Source organism: Pangasianodon hypophthalmus, chromosome 8 (genome assembly GCF_027358585.1).
Source record: "Pangasianodon hypophthalmus isolate fPanHyp1 chromosome 8, fPanHyp1.pri, whole genome shotgun sequence".
Classification (NCBI taxonomy): Eukaryota; Metazoa; Chordata; class Actinopteri; order Siluriformes; family Pangasiidae; genus Pangasianodon; species Pangasianodon hypophthalmus.
In genome coordinates this window covers 24,085,866-24,105,368 of record NC_069717.1, presented here as the reverse complement: position 1 = coordinate 24,105,368, position 19,503 = coordinate 24,085,866, and the positions used below count along the sequence as shown (strand labels likewise).

Sequence of the window (19,503 nt, the reverse complement as noted above, 5' to 3'; positions counted from 1 at the left end):
TATTAATGTGTCGAGATGATGGGTGAGGGGAGAAGGAAAGAACATGTGCATGTGTGTGCGCTTGTGTGGTGGAGGTTAGGCCTTGAGAAACGCTGGTGTTGAAGAGATGAATGCTTGGCAGAGGTGTGGCTGAACAATAAGGGGATATGTAGCTGTCCGCTACAGGAAATGAAATCTAGTGCCGTGACCCGTGCATAAAAGGAGACCCTAGATCCTTAAGCTTAGTTATCATTATTGACCATGGACATTGGATAGGCCTAAAGAAAGAAAGACCTACTCAGCTTTTTGAGGCTATCAAGAATCTCAGGCTATGGGATGTCTTGACATTGTAGGATGTCCAGTGAAATGATTAGCTGACAAAGACCAAATGCAGTCATATCATGTATAACTTCTTATGTTACTGCAATGCTTAAAAAAAATCACATGTACTAGACATTTTGTGCAAAGTGAGCATATAGCTGAGTAGCTCATGGTTAAAGAGCTACTCCAGTGTTTTTCAACCTAATCTTGATTCCACTGCATCAGTAGTGTATGTTCAATTACCGCAGTCAGGAATTTGTATGTTTGACGGAAAACCTGTTTACTTGACAATTATAATGAAAGTAGAACCATCAATTCCATCAGTTCCCTTAATAAATTTTCTATGATGCGAATTCCAAACTGCAAATATTAGCCTCTATCAAAAAATCTCACAATGAAACAGACACGAGAGAAAGCCATACCAAAGCTATGTCTATCACCTGCTCCGACAAGTGCCCTTAATCTTATTTTGAGACTTAAGTCTCTCTCATGTGGACTCGTTTTTAGTTCTTTTCTTGGTACAGAAAAATGCTTTAAAATTATTGCCTATAGGAATCAGTCATATACACACACCAGACACTTTAATAGGAATACCGTACACTAACTCACCAAAACTGGGCAATTGAAGATAGGAAACAGACCAGGCAATGTTTTTCCAGTCTTCAACTATCCAGTTTTGGTGAGCTTGTGCCCACAGTAGCCTCAGATTCCCGTTCTTGGCTGATAGGAGTGGAACCCCATGTGGTCTTCTGCTGTAGTACCCCATCCCCCTCAAGGTTATGTGTTATGAGATGTACAGAATGGTTACTTGAGTTACCATAGCCTTCCTGTCAAGTGGAACCAGTCTGGCCATTCTACTCTGACATCTCTCCTCAACAAGGTGTTTCCACCCACTGCCACAGAGTGGATCTTTTTTGTTTTCCCACCAATCTATATAAACTCTAGAGACTATTGCACATGAAAATCCCAGGAGGTCAGCAGTTTCTGAAATATTCAAACCAGTCCATCTGGCACCAACAATCATGCCAGCGTCAAAGTCACAGGAAAGCTTTCTACAAAAATACATCAATTACCTGCCCCAGCAATTGCACTTAAACATCTTTTATAGGCATGTTTCATGTAAATGAAACCTAACCACTTGTGAAAAGTGATTAGGTTGAAATAATCTACTCTGTTCTTTTAGGGTTCCTGCTTAAAATCCCAATGGTTCCAATATTTGAACTCTTTCGAATAATGTACCAGTCACTACAGCAGCATCACTCAGCTATTACTTCCCATCCATCCATTTCCTGGTTGCGGGGAACCTGGAGCCTATCCCAGGACAGATGGGGAGCCAGCCCATCGCAGGGCACAATCACACACATTTACAGACTACGGACAATTTGGAAATTCCAATCGGCTACAACGCATGTCTTTGGACTGGGGGAGGAAAACGGAGTACCCAGAGGAAACCCCCTAAGTACGGGGAGAAAATGCAAACTCCACGCACACAGGCCAGAGGTGGGACTCGAACCCGAATGAGCTAGGCTCATTAATAATTTGTGCATAAATGTGGAACCCTGAACCTTCACACACATTTCCCATTTTCACATTTATGTCCAGGGCTTGTGCCTGCTTATCACTAGCAGACCTTTTTGTGGTCAGTGTGATGAATAGATGCTACATGCTTATATCGCAAATACCCTCTAGGTGCTTTTTTCCTACACATAAGCCCTAGAGTTCACCATTTAATCTGTATTTACTGCTGTTAAACATTACCACTGACCACAAGCTCCTGGCTGCCTGCAGTTTCACAGTAGTGCCTCTGAGTTGGCTGAGTTAAAAACCGGGATGTGTTGGGGTTAAGAGCAGCAGCCAGCTCCCCTCTTTAAATTTTCATGAGAGACTTTTTTTTAAAAAAAAAGGAACAAAGCTTTTTATGTTTTCCCCTCTGGTTCCTTTCAGCTCTTCCGTCCTCGCCTGCAAACACACTGACCTTGTTCACCTTCCCTCGCTGTGACACATGCTAATCACAACCCAAAAGACCTCAGATCCCAATTATTATCACCGTATTAATGGCTGGTTGTCATTAATACACTGTATATGGTGCAATTTCATTACTAGAATTTGGAGCTAAGATGGAAATAGCATTCGTTCTTCTCTATCTTGAACATACACACACACACACACACACACACACACACACACACACAAAGAAACACACATAAACACTTACTGCTCCACAGAGAATTCAGCTCTACATTCAGGGAAAACAACCGAGATTGCACTGAGGGCCACTGGCTGTGTTTTTTAAAAGCATTTAGCCCTCTGGCAATTACTTAGGGCTTAATGTACAGTGTCAAAACAACCTCATTGATCTGCTGATTGATCAGTACACTCACTCTTTTTTTTCTTCTTCATCTGGATGAGTTTGTTGGCTAATTATATGTTCTATAAGCCTTGTATCTTGCATGCAATAAGCAGAACTAGACTATTTTCTGATAATAATTTCTAAAAATTATTTATTACAGTTATAAACTCTGCATTAATTATTATGATTCATACTACAGCGCTGTTGAATTCTTGATTCTGATTGGTCAGAAGGTGTTGATTAGTTCTGACAATAGTGGCAGCTATAATGCAATTCACAGGTTTATATTAATGCACTCATTCTAACACATTATCATTTTACATAGTAACAACTTACACAAGGACGTGTATGGTGGACGTTCCACATAAAACAGATTTAAAAATTTGTGTAAAATCATTGATATGGTGAAGGTTTCTGTGAGCAGATGTTTATTTGGCGTTTTTGGAAGGAGTCTCCAGTGTCAGTGCTTTGTAAGGGTCAGTGAGTTTTCCACCTCAGGAAAGTCTTCAGGACAGACGACTATCTGGTTTTTCTGTAACATGACAAGCTTCGGTTTTTTTTTTTTAATCTTAGAGAGAGAAAAGGGAGAGGTTGTTGAGGGAATGACTGTTTATAGCTGCTGTAACATAAGCGATAAGCAGGACCAACTTGTTTTGCAGACATTCCACGACGTTAACTATAAACAGATAAAACTTGATGTGTTCTTTAATAAATTTAAAAAATTGTAAATTTGCTGTGTAATAAAACACTGATGTTAATACTAATAATACTACATACTCTACATATTAATGTTAATACTATATACTCTACATACTACTAATAATACTAACTGTTAATAAATACTATTTAGCAGTGTATGTTTGATGGTTTGATGTAATTTTTATCACATACTCTTGTGCTCTGAACATCCCATACTTTCTTTTCACAATACAGGAAATACTCTGCATGCTACCATATTATTGTATGGCTAGAAATGAACTGCGTTTCTTTATGAGCAGTTCATGAACAGCACAGCATTCCAAACACCCGTCTGACTGGTCAAGGAGGAAATGGAGACAAAAGTCAGTGTGCTTTGTCTTCTAAAAGATTTCACATGGTTGGTTATGTTCTTTATTATTCTTAATACTTTGTATTAGCTAGCAATCTGGATGCTAGCCAGCAGGCAAACCTGCTATGATCTTGTAGCTATGTTAAACATCAGCACACCAAATATAACAGCAGGTTTACATCTGTGATACAGTAAGACGCTGGAAACCAAAGACATTGAATAATTGAGTGACTGTTCATGATTTACTGCAGACTATCAGTGTGGGTTCTGAAGGTTACTCAGTGTTAGTGTTAGCTATCGTTCATCAGAATTAGAAATTTCCAACTATAAAACATATTTCAATATGTTTTTGTAATAGATTTAGATATGGGCTATAGTGTACCTTGTACTAATAGCATTTTAGGGTGTTTTCATGTGGTCTTACTAAATAACTTTTCCATGAATAAAAAAAAAAATACATATTACAAGCCCAAACATCAAGACTTGATGAAGACTGGACTATATTTTTTCTATATTTTTCTTTTGCTCATCTAAATCACATTTATACATACAAATCAAATCCATGCCAGTGTATATGGACATCACAAGCAATCGTCTTTGCGCAGGGACAATTTACTCATTAGTCCCACTCACTCTTCATGAGTTAAAGTTATTTATATCTCAAAAATATCTCACAATCAAAAAAAAAAAAAAATTACAAACTCAAAGAAATGTGACTACCTTCCATTTCATAATAGTGTGTTTGTAAGAAAGAGTACGGAATTGAGTTTTGCAAACAGGTAAAAAAAATTCTAAAGTATAAAGCCCTGATAAAAACCATGACTTCTAATGTAAATTTAAATCAGATGTTTTTTTTTACAGTGGCCTGCAACAATGTGATTCTATCTGAAAAAAGAAACTTACATAGCCTAGTGAAAACAATTTAACATGAAGTAGAGTACACACTGTAAGTACATACTTACAGTACAGTATTTATGTTGTTATAGTAAGGAGGAATGTTTTTCATTGGAATAACCCGGGTTCAGTGAGTTTCCCGTGTTTGCCTGCTCACATTAGTGCCATTTAAATTGATAGCATATCTAAAAATAACATCATATGAATGCCCTTGATAAAAAAATAATCATGAGTAAAAGAATTAGTAGATTACTTTACTCATATTTCCTCTTACTGTAAACATCTTGCCTGTTTTCTGCAATCTCTCAGACTAACATATCAGCAAAGAGCATGTGATGTTCATTAATCCCCTGCTCTTTTAGTTTTGAGGTAATGCTGTTGTGTTTCAGAATTAGCTGTTGTGTTTTTGGTTCTGTTGTTGCGTTGTCTGTTGTTTGTTGTTGTGTCCTCTTTTTTATATTTTTGCATTTTCTGATTTCCTGTTCCTTGTTGTTTGTTAACGTGTTTTGCACTTATGCCATCATACATCTTACTTTTAAATGCTTGAGTACATGGGGGCACATGGTGGCTTAGTGGTTCGCATGTTTGCCTCGCACCTCAGGGGTTGGGGGCTCAAATCCCGCCTCCTCTCCCTGTGCTGCAGGGGTTTCCTCCAGGTACTCCGCTTTCCTCCAAAGACATGCCTTGCAGACTGATTGGCATTTCCAAATTGTCTGTAGTGTGTAAATGTGTGTGCGATTGTGCCCTGTGATGGGTTGGCACCCCGTCCAGGGTGTCCCCTACCTTGTACCCTAAGTTCCCTGGGATAGGCTCCAGGCTCACCTGGGACCCTGTGTAGGATAAGCGGTACAGAAAATGGATGGATGCTTGAATACATTTAAGCAGGGACGGGTTTTAATATTCTTTAACTATCATTTTGACTAGCTAGTTACACTTTGGAGTAATATTTTAACATAATACCCAGTTTTCTTTACTTTTTCCACCGTTCATTATATATAAACACTTATATATCACACTTATGTATCACAAAATATTTTAACTGATACTCAGTTACATTGACAGTCATGTTGGTCATATATCTAAATGACTGAACAGTCGGTTAGTCTTTTTAATCTGTTGCTTTCGGTCACCAGTCAATAAAACATAAAGAACAAAGCTGTCAGTCAAGCTGTTGTGTGATTTTCAGTCAATAAGCTCCAGCCATGACTTGTATTGACCGAAATGATTTACCGTAACTGAACACACCCACACACACACACAAATTTGGTAAGGCATGACACTTTTATTAAATACAATGTATCATGACTGCCTCAACGTCACTGAGCGCATTTGATCATATGGATACAAGTATTGTAACAGTAATGTCACTGTTGATGAGGTTTTTGCTTTTGAGCATGTAGCCGTTTACACCAGGCACGTCAGAGTTTAGTCCTGTAGAGCAACAGCTTTTTACCTCAAATTGAACACATCTGATTCACCTCTCATCTGATAATTAGTAGAGGGAAAAGACAAATCTCTGTAAGCTGTGGCCCAACAGGAATGGAGTCTGACACCACCGGCTGATACTTTAAACAGACCTGCTAAAATATGAGACTTTTTTTTTTCTCCTTTTTTATTTAAGAGGATATGTGTGATTGAGTGTGTCTAAAACAAGCCACACACATGTAGTATATTTTTGTCTGAAACATCCTCAGCCATTTGTTGATCTTAAGCTCTGCTTTTAAAAAAAAGCAACATGGCTGCCCTTTCCCCGTACAGCGACTAATGGCTAACTCTCACTCATCCAGGTCGTGTTGTAGCTTATAGACGCTTAAAGATTAGAGCACACAGGCTGAAAAGTTCTGTCCAGTCACAACTCATGGTCAGTTGCTATGTACTCACAGTTTTCTGTTCCACTATACATTAGAAATGTCGAGATTAGCGCAGACTAGCTTCATTCTTCAGCACAGCATCACTGTTATTCTTTTACAATACATAGACTTCTTCAGTCATCTATTCGCCTGTCATAAGCCCTATGAGAACATGCCTGCAAGGAAAAACAGACCAAAAAATCTTAATATAGCTAAAAGGAATGAAAGCGCCTAGCTGAACAATTAGCTGAGAACATGCTAACACAAACCTATTAGCTGTCGTGCACTGTTAGCGACATTAATAGTTTTTGGTAGCTTTCTCACACTTCTCTACATTCACTCGGACATAGGAGTCATGAAAATAATTGACTAGCTTAAAGAAAACATTAGATAACAGCATTTTTGGTCAAACTTGTGCACTTCTGTACAGTCATTCTATAAGATTTAAATCAGGCAAAAATAAATTAGCAAAAATAATAACTTACAAAAATAAACAGGTGCTTCACATTAAATACATTTTACAACTTAACACTTAAAAAAATTTAAAAGGTATACACAATTCAGGATTCAGTGACTTACAACACATCCATATGTGTGTTTATATATGTGTGTGTGTATATATTATATTACAGCAGGTGTACAGGTGTGCAAAATTATACACTCTTTGCCCTTGCTCAATGTTACGTCCTAACATACTATGAATTTCCTAATAACTAAGCAGAGATGGATGATATCACAAAAAAGTACTGGGGTTCATGTGGCTGAAGAATTTGTGTGTTTATGATCAGTATTAAAAAGTGCGTTGGTGAATAGAAATCTGGGGCTTGTGTAATGATAAAATAAATATACTTGTGATTTGGTTTGGAGTTTTGGAAAATAATTTTTTGTCCTTTTTTTCCCCCCTCCTTTCCTTTCATCCCATCTGCGTTCTGTAGGAGTCTATGGGGAATAGGTGCTAATAGCAGACATTAGTACTGTAATGAAATATATATTACACCATAACAGCTGTGTGCTCCCGGCTTGAGTACTACATCACTGCTTCAACTCTGTGATAATTCAAGGGAGGGAGGGGGTCGTAATTTAGCCTACCCCATCATAATAAGCCACTCTGGGTAATTGGGCTCTTGTCCTAAATGCACACTAACTGTATTGAAGCATGGGCATGGCCTCGTCTCAAATGACTCAATATCCCCTGCTGTAGTGCACTTTGAGGACAACCTTGAAGGCCCTCAGTGCTCTAAAGACTACGATCCTGATTTTTCTGTAAAAATCTCTAAAATGTAAAACCATACTGCGTTTTGCTATCCATATCTCCATGCTACTATCAAACGTCTTGCTTTATAACTGTATTTATTACATATGCACATGTTCTGGAAGGATCAGATGGGGGAACCTTCTGCGATCCCTCCTCATCTGACACAGTCACGGTACATTTCCACATTTCATAAAGTAGGCAGAATGTGAAGGGCCCTTCCTGAAGTCCTGGAAATGATGCATTTCTGGAGAAGACGATATTTACAGTAACATTTCTAGTGGCTGTACAGTAAGTGTCTGCCCAGTAGAGGAGTGGTCCGATGGCGTAGAAGGTCTTTGGCGTCACATTTCAGTCTTTCTTTAATAATACTGATAAATGAGGTTCCTGCTGCCTACCACACTACACATTTAGGATTGGAGGAGCAGGATGGACCGAATGGGGTGGGAGAGAGAGGAGAAGAAGGGAAAAGGACAATAGAGTGCAGTTTGGGGATACACGCACACACGCACACACACACACACTCTCTCTCAGCCCAGGATGTCCAGGTAGACCGGTGAGGCCTTGGCCAGGTTGAGCAGCAGGTTGTGGATCTCTCTGATATTGAGGCGAGAGTGTGGTTCTCGCTGCCAGCAGCCCAGCATCAGGTCATACACCTCCTTCGGACAAGTGCGCGGCCGCTGCAACACACGACCCTGAGTGATGCACTCAATCACCTGTGAAGGGACAATAGGGCAAAGGTCAGAAGGGTTAATGTTAAGTTCTAAAGGTCGCTTAATTAGCTGTAGCTTGCTTTTGTATTGAGTTTTCCAACACACCAATTGCTTTTGTGGTGTATTTCCAAGTAAGTGAATTCAATACAGGTGGTACAGAGGGAAAAAACAAAAACAGGAACAGAAAACTAAGTCAGGATTAGGAGTAATAGGAAAATAATCAACGACAGGGTGGTGTGATGTGGCGCAACGCAAAGTGGAGTTAGTGGTACCACCCCAAAGCTGATCATTTTTTAATAAACTGACATATCAAAGTGTTTTATTTCTGTTCTACTGCAGCAATTTGCCAACTATTACAATTTTCAATTGATTAAAAAACAGCATGTGCTTTTTTTAATTTTTATTTTTATTTTTTAATTTATTGACTTAAAGTTACATTTATTGCTGTGGAACATCCATGGAACAAGTTCATTTCTGTTATCACTTACGTTATAACAGCTATATACAGTCATTCGCTCACCATCTCTTTTTTCCTTCTCTTAAAGTTAATACAACCAAAAAACGCAGCTTGTCCTGTTACAGAGAAAGTCCTCTGTCCTGAAGACTTTCCCATGGCAGAAAACATACTGACTGTTACAAAGCACTGACAGTGGAGACTCCATCCATTACTGTTAAACATCTCCTTATTGAAATCTTCGCCACATCAATGACTATTCGTTTTTTTTTTTGTTCAGTAGTGGCACATTTTTAAATCCATTAATCATTATTCTTACTTTATGTGGAGCGTCTGCCTCGTAAGTCCTTTTGAATGAGTTGTTACTATAGAAAAAATAACATATTAGAACGAGTGCATACACACCTGGCATCAGGAGGATCTCCGACATATTTTTATATGGGGTTTTGTGAGATTATTTCTATTAATATTGTTTATATCTCTAAGGCTTTATGACCGTTTGGATCAGAATAGAATAGAATAGAATAGAAATTACTTTTATTTTTAAACACTTCTGTCGTGTCTATGCCAGAACTGGTGTCCAACTACAGTACCCATAACACCACACGGCCTACAAACATGGCCGCCAAGGACTCCAGTTCTCATCACACATGCTCAAACTCACCTGATTACTGATCATGCAGACCTGGACTCAATTTCACCCACAGTATATAAGGACTCACAGTCATTTAAATCACTGCGATGTATTTGCACTGCGTTTTGTACTAGTTGTTACCCAGTCTTATATTTAGTCATAGCCACTTCTGGTTTTGATCTTGTTTCTGGTTTCCTCGTCTTTGCTCTTTGCCCAGCCCAGTTTATGCTGTTTGTGCATCGCCTGACCTTTGCCTGTTCACTGAACTTGTTTTTGTCTCATGTTTTGGATTTTCCTACATGCTTGCTTTATAAAGCTTTTGTTATCTGCATCTGTGTCTGTATCTGCCAGAGGACAACTTCTAACACAGAACTTGGACTGCATATTTTACATCCCATCAGGCATGCAGACAAGAACTATAAAATGTGTGTAAGTGCGTGTCTTTACCTCATTGTTGGACAGCTGGTACCAGGGCTGTTTCCCGTAGGTAAATATTTCCCAGAGCACCACTCCCAGGCTCCAGACGTCACTCTCAGTGGTGAACTTTCTGTACATGATGCTTTCCGGGGGCATCCAGCGGATTGGTAGCATGGTGTGACCACCCACCTATAATTATCGCATTAAAAAGGTCAGAGTTATCAAAAATGCAGAGTGATAGTGAACTGAATCCAAGATTTCATCCAACATGCATACATATAAAAGACAGATCTGTACTTCAGGAGTCATTTGTAAACACAACAGTGAGTGTCAAAAGCTGCACTGGCTAAAATCTAATAACTATTAATAGCTCAACAATAAAACTATGTGTTGCACAATATATTTTATCCCGAGGTCTCATTGGTGGCATAATAAGACAGATTTAGTACAAACTGTCACACACACACACACACACACACACATTTAAAGACAGATAGGCAGCTGCATTCTTTTTTTCAGTGTGTCTGTAATGTCCTACTGGGTTCATGTCACTGATAGGCTGCATGAATCTACAATCTGGGCTAGAAAGAAATGAGCCCATACTCAACATATGAATCTTTTTTTTAACCATATCCCCCTATAAAATCCTTCCTCAAATGAATCAGACACTGAAGATGCAATTCTGTTTGTGTTTACAAAGCTACTGCTGAAGTAACGGTAACTTTCAGTATGTTGCAAACTCCAGGGAAATCAACCTGACCTACGACTCAACCCCAAAGCCCATCTCTTCATTTACTGGCTTTATCATAATGCGTTGGCTTTAAAATATTAATTATGTATTTGCAGGGCAGTATGTGGATTAGCCTCATATTAATTGTTTTAACATACTGGACTCATCAAATATTAAGGGCCAAAGCTTTTAAGCTTTCTTACCAAGCCCACAGAGGCTGAAGGCTTTACTTAGTGGGAGAGACTCCAAAAAAGTAGTCTACTAGATACTAGAGCACCACTATGAGAAAAGACGCACACACACGCACACACACACACACACACACAATGCTAGCAATGGTTTTTAACATACCTGATAAAGGTTATAGACCTTCACAATACCATGGACATTATGGCTTAATAATATCAGCAAAACAGCCATTTATATATAAAGATTTTTGTAGCAGCTTGTAACTGATTAAGATAAACTCTTATACAGTTCATTTACATTTTTGGCATTTTATCCAAAGTCACATGAGACAGAACACAATCCAAGCTGTAGCTGAGGGTTAAAGGTTAATTCCTGACCCCCTCTAGAGGATGATGGTCTAATTTTAGGCTACGATTTTTATGAAAATCGTGTAGTCTGGTATGGAACACAATCTGGACGTCATGTGTAAACGAGAGATAACTAGTGAAAGCCAGGGAGAAGAAGAAATCACAAACATGGCAGCTAGCACATAGCAGTCTTTTATATGGACAATACTTTCTAGATGACCTCCTCCTCATCTTTAAATCTTAACAACCTTATTTATAAGTCACCAGCTTCTTGGTCATGGCTTCATCCACATCGTTCTCATGCTTTTTGCTATATTACAGGTTCTGGAAGTCTCTTTTTTGTGAGCATAGTCTGAAAGCATGTAATGTTTTCTGCTGGGCAAATTTTGGTGATTCAAAACAGAACAAAATTTTAAAATCGGTTATGTAAGAAAAAAAAAAACACTTGTGGCTGTCTGGCACTAACAACCCTGCCACAGACAAACTCACTGAGATCACTTTTCCCCATTCTCTTGTTTGAAGCAAACATTAACTGATGCTTTTGACCGGTTTCTGCATGATTTTAATGTGTCGCACTGCTGACTAATTGGATAATTGCATGAGCAGGTGATAATTGCATAAGCAGGTATATAGGCATTCCTATTAAAGTGACCAGTAAGTGTATCTTATATATAAAAAAATATCATTCATTCATATATATTCTTATAATTGTTGGCAATTTGCTCTGATATAAGAGAAATAAAACACTTCAGGGTGTGCCGAAGTAGTCAGAGGAGAATGGCCAAACTGGCTCTAGCTGACAGAAAGGCTATAGCAACACAAATAACCACTCTTTACAACTGTGGTGAGCAGAAAAGTATTGCAGAACACACAACATGGCGGACCTTGAGACGGATAGGCTACGGCGCAAAGTCCTATGTCCTGAAGTCCCTGTTGTGTCAGAAAACCTCCGTAAATGTTACCTCTCCTTTCAGAAAACTTCAACGATAATCACAGATTATATGTTTTTCTTTGTTAAATAACAATAGATTTTAAAATCTGTTGTTATTATTAGCCTTAGATTTTCTAGAGCATCCACCATACAAGTGCCTGTGAATTAGCTGTTACTATATAACGTATTAGAGCGAGCTCATTAATGTAAACCTGTGACCCGGTACTATTGTCAGAGCTGTGCTGCTATAAAATTAATCAACACCTTCTGTGTGATCAGAGAATTCAACAGCACTGTGGTGTAATATATTTTTAAGGTCTCTTGCATTATCTATACAGTATCAGTTACAATTTCCTAAATGTTGTAATGTAGGTCAAACATAAGGGCAGGAAATAAACTTTGGGAAATATGCTTCCAGTGAACTTTCCCGTCAATAGCAGGGAATGTTAAACGCTGTGCCAACACTGATAATGAGTGTCTTTGCACTGTGTTTAGAAAAGCATTATTCTCAAAGCCTTATAGGGTTTATCTGGTTTGATAACATCCTCTTTGCAAGGCTTAAAAAGTCCATATGTGGGATCTGCTGTGTTATAATTGTAATTCTCTTTAATACGAGGTTCATAGGGCTTCATGTGGTCAGGAGTAGTGTTTTATAAAGCTTCATAAACTCTGTAATTATGCAATAGGAGTCTAATGAGGCTCCATCAAAATGCCACCTAAGGCCAGATTTGTGTGTTACACAACCGGCTTACACAGCGAGACGTCGTCCCTCAGCCGCTGGCTTTTCAGCGCAGCTGTTTCTATGGAAACTGATGTTCTATAGGGCTAATCAATCATGCGCCTGAGGCACACACACACACACACAAACACAAAAAACAAACAAAAAAAAAAAAACAGCATTACAATCACAAAAGGGCCCAAGTTCTGAGTTGGTGCATGATCACGTGATCAGGCCTCAGAGATGTGAGTTGAGTGAACTCAGTGCCTTCTGCAGCTTTAAAACATGCTCATTAATAAATCAAGCGTCCGGCTGAACCATTTGCGTGGCAGAAAACCGAGCACGCAGACACACATGTAAAAACATAATTGCTCACGATGGGTTTGCACTTCTTTGATCTTCCCTCATTCCTCCTGTCTCTTTCTCCGTCTCGTCACCTCCCTTCACTCCCTCTTCCCTTTCCAGTGCCTCAACGTCCGTACATACATATGTCCCTCTCTCTCTCTCTCTCACTCTCTCTTTCTCTTTCTCTGTACCCTGTGCTTGGGGAGGTGAATACTAATCAGAGTTCTTTAATGACTTTTTCAGTTTCAGTGTCTGGCGCTCATGTCCCCGTCCTTCCCCGTCGCCATGGAAACTACCCCTTTCCTGTTCATATACCCCCCCACCACCTCCATGTCACCCCCCATCCCTTTTAATCTTCGAAAGACTTACTGGCAGTGAATATGGGGCCACAGACACACATACGCACACACACAAAACGGACATTGCAGAGGAGACTAGGTACAGTCGGGATGCTTTTCCTGTCTCGTTCACTATGCATAAAAGTGGGAAAAATATATGGAGGACATTCTGCTTTAGATGAATATTCAGTGCATCTTCTTCTTATATCCCAGTGCTTATTCTTTGTGTAAAACCTAAACCTGTAGCTGTAGTTTCCCTCTTATACTCATTATTTCCAGACATGAAGCAGGTGCATGCTAAGAGAAAGGACATTAAACAGCTAACCTTTCCTCTGATTTACAAAACAGAGACTTTTTCCACAGAGATTTAAAGGAGTCTTTACCAAGAAAGGTAGCCATTATCTATCTAGCGTGACATAAACCATGATAGCTCTCATTCAAGATTAGCAAACAGCAGCATTTTAATACACTATGTAAGTAACAATATCCTGAGAAATATGAGCAAAGAACTGACTAGCTATTAAATGATGTGGCTAACTATTAATTAAAATAAGTAGGGGATTGGCTAGCATACTCTTTTTGCATGGTGCTAACTGGTACTCATTCCACATTTTTTGCGAAAGTTTTTCATTGCTGTAGTTGAAATATCACAACCAAAATCTAAGAAAATATGAGCAAAGAATTGATGTGGCTAATGTGGTTAATGAGTAATTAATATAAGCAGAGAAACCTGTTAGCATGCTCTATTTAGCGTGACGCAAACCAGTCCTCATTAGCTCTCAGTACAGATTAGCAAACAGATTAGCAAAACTATAGGGGTACATAATTCATTACACTATTTTAGTTACAACATCCTGAGAAATATGAGTGAAGGATTGGCATATGCTATTAAAGTATGTGGCTAATGAATAATTAAAGCCGGGAATTGGTTAGCATACTCTATTTCCATTAGCACTGTTAGCATTTTGGGGAAGGGTTTTACTGTTGTAGTTGAAGCCAAGAAAATATGAGCAAAGAACTGATGTAGCTAGCATGGCTAATGTGTATTTAAAAAGGCAGGGAAATAGTTAGCATGATTGATTTAAATTGTTTGGGTTACCATGATCTAATTTGCAATGCTAACAGGTCCTGATTAGCTCTCGTTCATAATTAGGAACATTAGCATTTTTGGCTGAATACAAAAGCCAAAAACCACAAGCAGTAGGTGTTAATTAGACATTGTCTAGAAGGCATTTAGGAATAATGAAGTCTTATTCTCTCTTAGAGTACTGAAGATGAATTTGGTGGACAAACAGAGAGAGAAAGAAAAATTTGGAGATAGAAAATGACATGAGGAGAAGAGGAAATCACCAGAGGCGAACAGGAAAGCCCTAATGATTACAGAATGCTTAAATTTTGGTAATATCTGTCATTCTTACTACATAGAATCTTGCTTGTGGTATTTATTCTCTATTGTAACAGTCACAAATTCCTATTTTTTTTTTTTTTGTTTGTTGTGTGTAAATAGATACAGACAAACTAACTCACCTATTTGCTAATTAACCACCATTTTAAATAACAAGTATTTAAATAACAAGTATTTTGGTTTTGAAAGGTTATAAATATGTTGTGGGGGAAAAGTCACACCAGGTCATACAGAAAGCTGAGATTCATCACTATTCGACAGCTATTAACTGTCACTAAATTACACGATCACTTACTGTCTTACTAACTAGTCAACTAACTAGCCAACATTCCTACAATATTACATGTTTTCTTAGTGGCTGTTTTCTTATTACAGGTGTTAACTAATCTGTTAAATGGCACATTTCGGCTGTCATGGGGGCCGGTGGCTTGAGATTTGCTAATAGCGGTGTTGATTGTTGTGCAACAGCCAATTTCCTGTTTTTATATTTCATCCATTGCTCATTAATGTTGGGTAAAGTATAATGTCCACACAGTGATCTTGGTTGTTTTAAAGGATTCTGTTTCCTTAATCAGTGCCCTAAAGCCCATGTACTAAAACGCACAGTCCACTGAAAACCACTCACTCGGTAATAATCCGTGCTGTACACATCGCGGGACATGCCAAAGTCTCCGATCTTCACCAGCAGGTTCTCACCAACAAGGCAGTTACGTGTGGCCAAGTCTCTGTGCACAAAGTGCTGCGAGGCAAGATACACCATCCCTGCTGCGATCTGCTGAGCAATGTGCAGCATCTGAGACTGCGTGAGCTCGGCCTGCTGCTGCACCTGACCATCTGCCATTAACACAGCGTCAGGACCATGAGCCCTGCAGAGAGAGAGAGAGAGCGAGAGAGACAGAGAGAGAGATGTCAGGGATGATTTGTCCTGGACCAGCAATTAGATGTAATTTGACTCGGGATGGGTGATATGACAAAAAAAAATCACAACAGTTTTCTCTTTTACATTTTTACAATACTCATAGGGATACAGATACTATTCTGTAGACTGCATTTCTTTAGAAACTGTGTCAGAAGAGTTCGTAGGGCATTTACTGAAGACTAGAGGTGTTCAACAAGGGACAAGGGATGCAACAATAAAGTCATGAGATGTTTTTTGCTTTCATGCAGGTAAAAGGTCATATGTGAAGCTTACAGGACAAAGAAACACCACAGTCATTAACATTAACATGCGGTGCAGCACAATGCATTTACAGGGTCCATTCATTCATCCTTAGTAACTGCCTGGTCAGGGTCATGGTAGTTTAAATTGGGCTAACTAGGTTTGTTTATATTTTGGGAAATAGACACAAGTAAGCTCATTAGAAAGACAAGAACAAACAAAAATGAGCAGGATTAAAACACACACACACACACAATCCCGTGCACATCTGTAGTTGAGACCAATTATGAACTTGAGTGAAGCAGCTGAGGCTGAGAAGCTGTTAGAGACCATGCTGACAGTTTAGACCACACAAACTTGGGGCTTAAATACAAAAACAGATACAAATATAATATAATTAACTTACTCCTACACATCATATATTAATATGCAAGTTCAAAATGTGCTTTTTGGGCATGTCTGCTAAGTAACAATGTTGCTAAAGCAAAAGAATATAAAAAAATATGCATAAACAATAACAAGAAAAAAAAGAAAAGAAACAATATTAAATAAAACAGACTGAACATTAATTGAATAAAATAGCTGTATTACAAAAATGTATGCATTATTTACTGTATATAAAGGACAGGCAACAATGTTTATATAGATTACAGTAGATTGCATTATAGTTAAAGTTAAACGAGGCTATTTGATTTTTCGTATATTATGAATAGTGAATATAAATGTAGCTAAAAATGTAGTATAAATCATAGAATCTTGATTTCTTAATAAGTGTAAAAGCGTAGGTCTTTTGTGAAATGTTATAAATTAAATATGTTAGTATGGTATATTAGGATAACAATATACATCTGGAGGCAGTATAGAATGACAAGTTGCGGTTTTCAGGCTTATCATGATTGGTCTAAATCCAACGCTATGATGTTATGCAATTTTTCAGTGATATAAAACTACTGATGCCAATGACGACATTCATGAAAAATGTATATTGATATAATTGATCATGATGACCACAGCATATTGCCATATCCTCCTGTCAAGTATGGCCTGAGGTAAATTATGCTTATCCATACAGCATTTGCACTGCAGTGAAGGCGAAGCGTTTCAGTATCAACACTCAGACATTCAGACATTTTCTCATGTCTCCTATGGATTTGTAACAGATATCAAAATGGTGACCCTCCTATCAATTAACAGGTCAAGGAACACACAAGGGCAAAGAGACAGGATGTGAGTAAGCACTATCGGAATCAGTTCTCACATGCACATGCAGACATGCACACATGCTGCCACATGGATAATCTAAAGATTTGCACTTTCCAAAACAGTTTATACCCAAACCTCAGTGGAAAATTTCACCTGAATACTGTAGATTTATACCTAAGAACTGCTCTCTGTAATCATAAACACTGTCCTGTGCTCATCTCAGGACTCAACTTACATGATTCACAATATAAACATCCTTTCAACACACTTGTTACTGTTAGCTGCTTAACTCTTCTACACCTGTATACTGTTATGATTTATAATCTCACTATCTGGTGTCCCTGAGAAGAGGAGTTCCCTTTGAGTCTGGTTCCTCTCTAGTTTTCTTCCTAACATCATCTCAGGGAGTTTTTCACTGACACAGTCGCATCTGGCTTGCTCATTAGGGATCTAATATAAATCTCCATCTAGCTGCTACACAAAGAGCTATACAAATCAATTTGGCTTGAACTGAACATACCTGAGGAACTTGTTGAGGTCTCCGTGCTTCATGTACTCGAACACCATGATGAGGGGGTCGCTCTCCACACACACGCCGTAGAAGGTGACGATGTGCTCGTGCTGCAGGTTTGTCAACAACTCAGCTTCACGATGGAAGTCTTTGCGTGCGTTCTCACTGGCTTCCTTTAGGGTCTGTATACACATTTTGACATAAAGTGCAATTGCTGTTACTTATAGTTTCAGCATGATAAAGTCACCCTGTTATAGAGTACTATAGAATCTGCATGCACTGCATTGCATTTACCAATTAATATTACAATAATTCCTACAGTGTTCGGTTCTTGTGTTCATTAAATTTTTTTTTTATTCCACTCTTGCTTGATGCAGTGGCTGTTAATTCTGCAGGAGAGGTTTAACTACTTAAAAAAGAATTTTAAAAAATATTATAAAAATGTGCTTGAAAATTAATTCAAAATTTTATACCGTCACAGACCAAACAATTACTAGTGGTAGTGCTACATTATGCATTCATATCAGTTCTTCTTCTTTCGGGTGCTCCCGTTAGGTAGCCACAGCGGATCATTGGTCCGCATATTTAATTTGGCACAGTTTTTACACCAGATGCCCTTCCTGAAGCAACCCTCCCCAATTTTATCCGGGCTTGGGACCAGCACTGGGAGTGCACTGATTTGTGCAACCCCAGTGGCTAGGGTTGGTTCCCTGGTCGGTTCCCAGGTTGGTTCCCGCGGGGGCAAGAGCACCAAGGCCTAACCACTAGTCTTTCAGGGACCCTGCATTCATATCAGATAAACCATGGAAACTGATGCTTTTTTAAGCATAGAATACCAGGAGGCAGTGCTATAATTTCTTAGCATATTTGAGCTAAGAAATTATAGCACTGCCTCCTGGTATTCATTAGCTATAATTTGGTATTCATTAGCTATAATTTGCTATAATTTCTTAGCACATTTGAACTAAGAAATTATAGCACTGCCTCCTGGTATTCATTCTTTTTCTTTCTTTTTTTTTTGTTGTTTTTTCCTTTTTATTTATATTACCTACCCACAGATTTTTTAAAATAATTGTTATTTAGCAAAATTTTACAATTTTTACACTCCCTGAGATCTACGTAAAAAAAAAAAAGAGCATAGATAACTTAAAAACAATGTAAAAATATGACGTTTGGCTTGCATACCAATCGCTCAGCTTTACAATATTAATAGTTTTGAAGGTTCGAACCTTGTAAGGAAATCTTGGTTACCGCCTGTTGCATTAATTTTCTTTTAAATTTTCTGGCAACTTTTCCATAAATCTGTAACAATTTCTTTTAAAATGATCAGGACAGCACAGTAGCTAGCATGGATTATTTGTAACTATGGCACTATAAACAACTTTGAGTATTATGATACTAACCTTGACTGCCACAAGGATCTTATCCTGGTCGTGTGAAAGATTAAGATTATAGCATTCAGCCAGGAACACTTTTCCAAAGGCCCCTTCACCGAGTTCCCTCTTAAGCACAATGTTGTGCCTCTTAATGTGCTGGACAACTAAAGACACACACACATACACACACACATATTTTTAACATACTTGCAACATCTCCATATTTTTGATTAGAAAATATAAACTTAATAAACATAATACTATCCTTTCTTGTACATTATTAACAAGTTGTTCTTGGTTCAGTTATTTCTGTGAATTCACACTGCTTATGAAGACTAC

The 19,503-nt window shown here is 38.4% G+C and overlaps 1 protein-coding gene across 2 annotated transcripts in view; it reads right to left on the bottom strand.

Annotated features, from left to right (window-relative positions):
- Nucleotides 1–5,632: 5,632 nt before the first annotated feature.
- ntrk2a (neurotrophic tyrosine kinase, receptor, type 2a) overlaps nucleotides 5,633–19,503 on the bottom strand; it is a 51,794-nt gene continuing 37,923 nt past the window's right edge. The window contains exons 14-18 of one of the 2 annotated variants that reach the window (XM_026925653.3): nucleotides 19,192–19,328; nucleotides 17,798–17,970; nucleotides 15,541–15,781; nucleotides 9,943–10,101; nucleotides 5,633–8,410 (exon numbers count right to left, since the gene is read on the bottom strand). In XM_026925653.3, the coding sequence (XP_026781454.1) occupies nucleotides 8,225–8,410; nucleotides 9,943–10,101; nucleotides 15,541–15,781; nucleotides 17,798–17,970; nucleotides 19,192–19,328 (896 nt within the window). In that variant the 3' untranslated portion in view covers nucleotides 5,633–8,224. The remainder of the gene's footprint in view (nucleotides 8,411–9,942; nucleotides 10,102–15,540; nucleotides 15,782–17,797; nucleotides 17,971–19,191; nucleotides 19,329–19,503) is intronic. The other variant, XM_026925655.3, reaches the window with a different exon arrangement.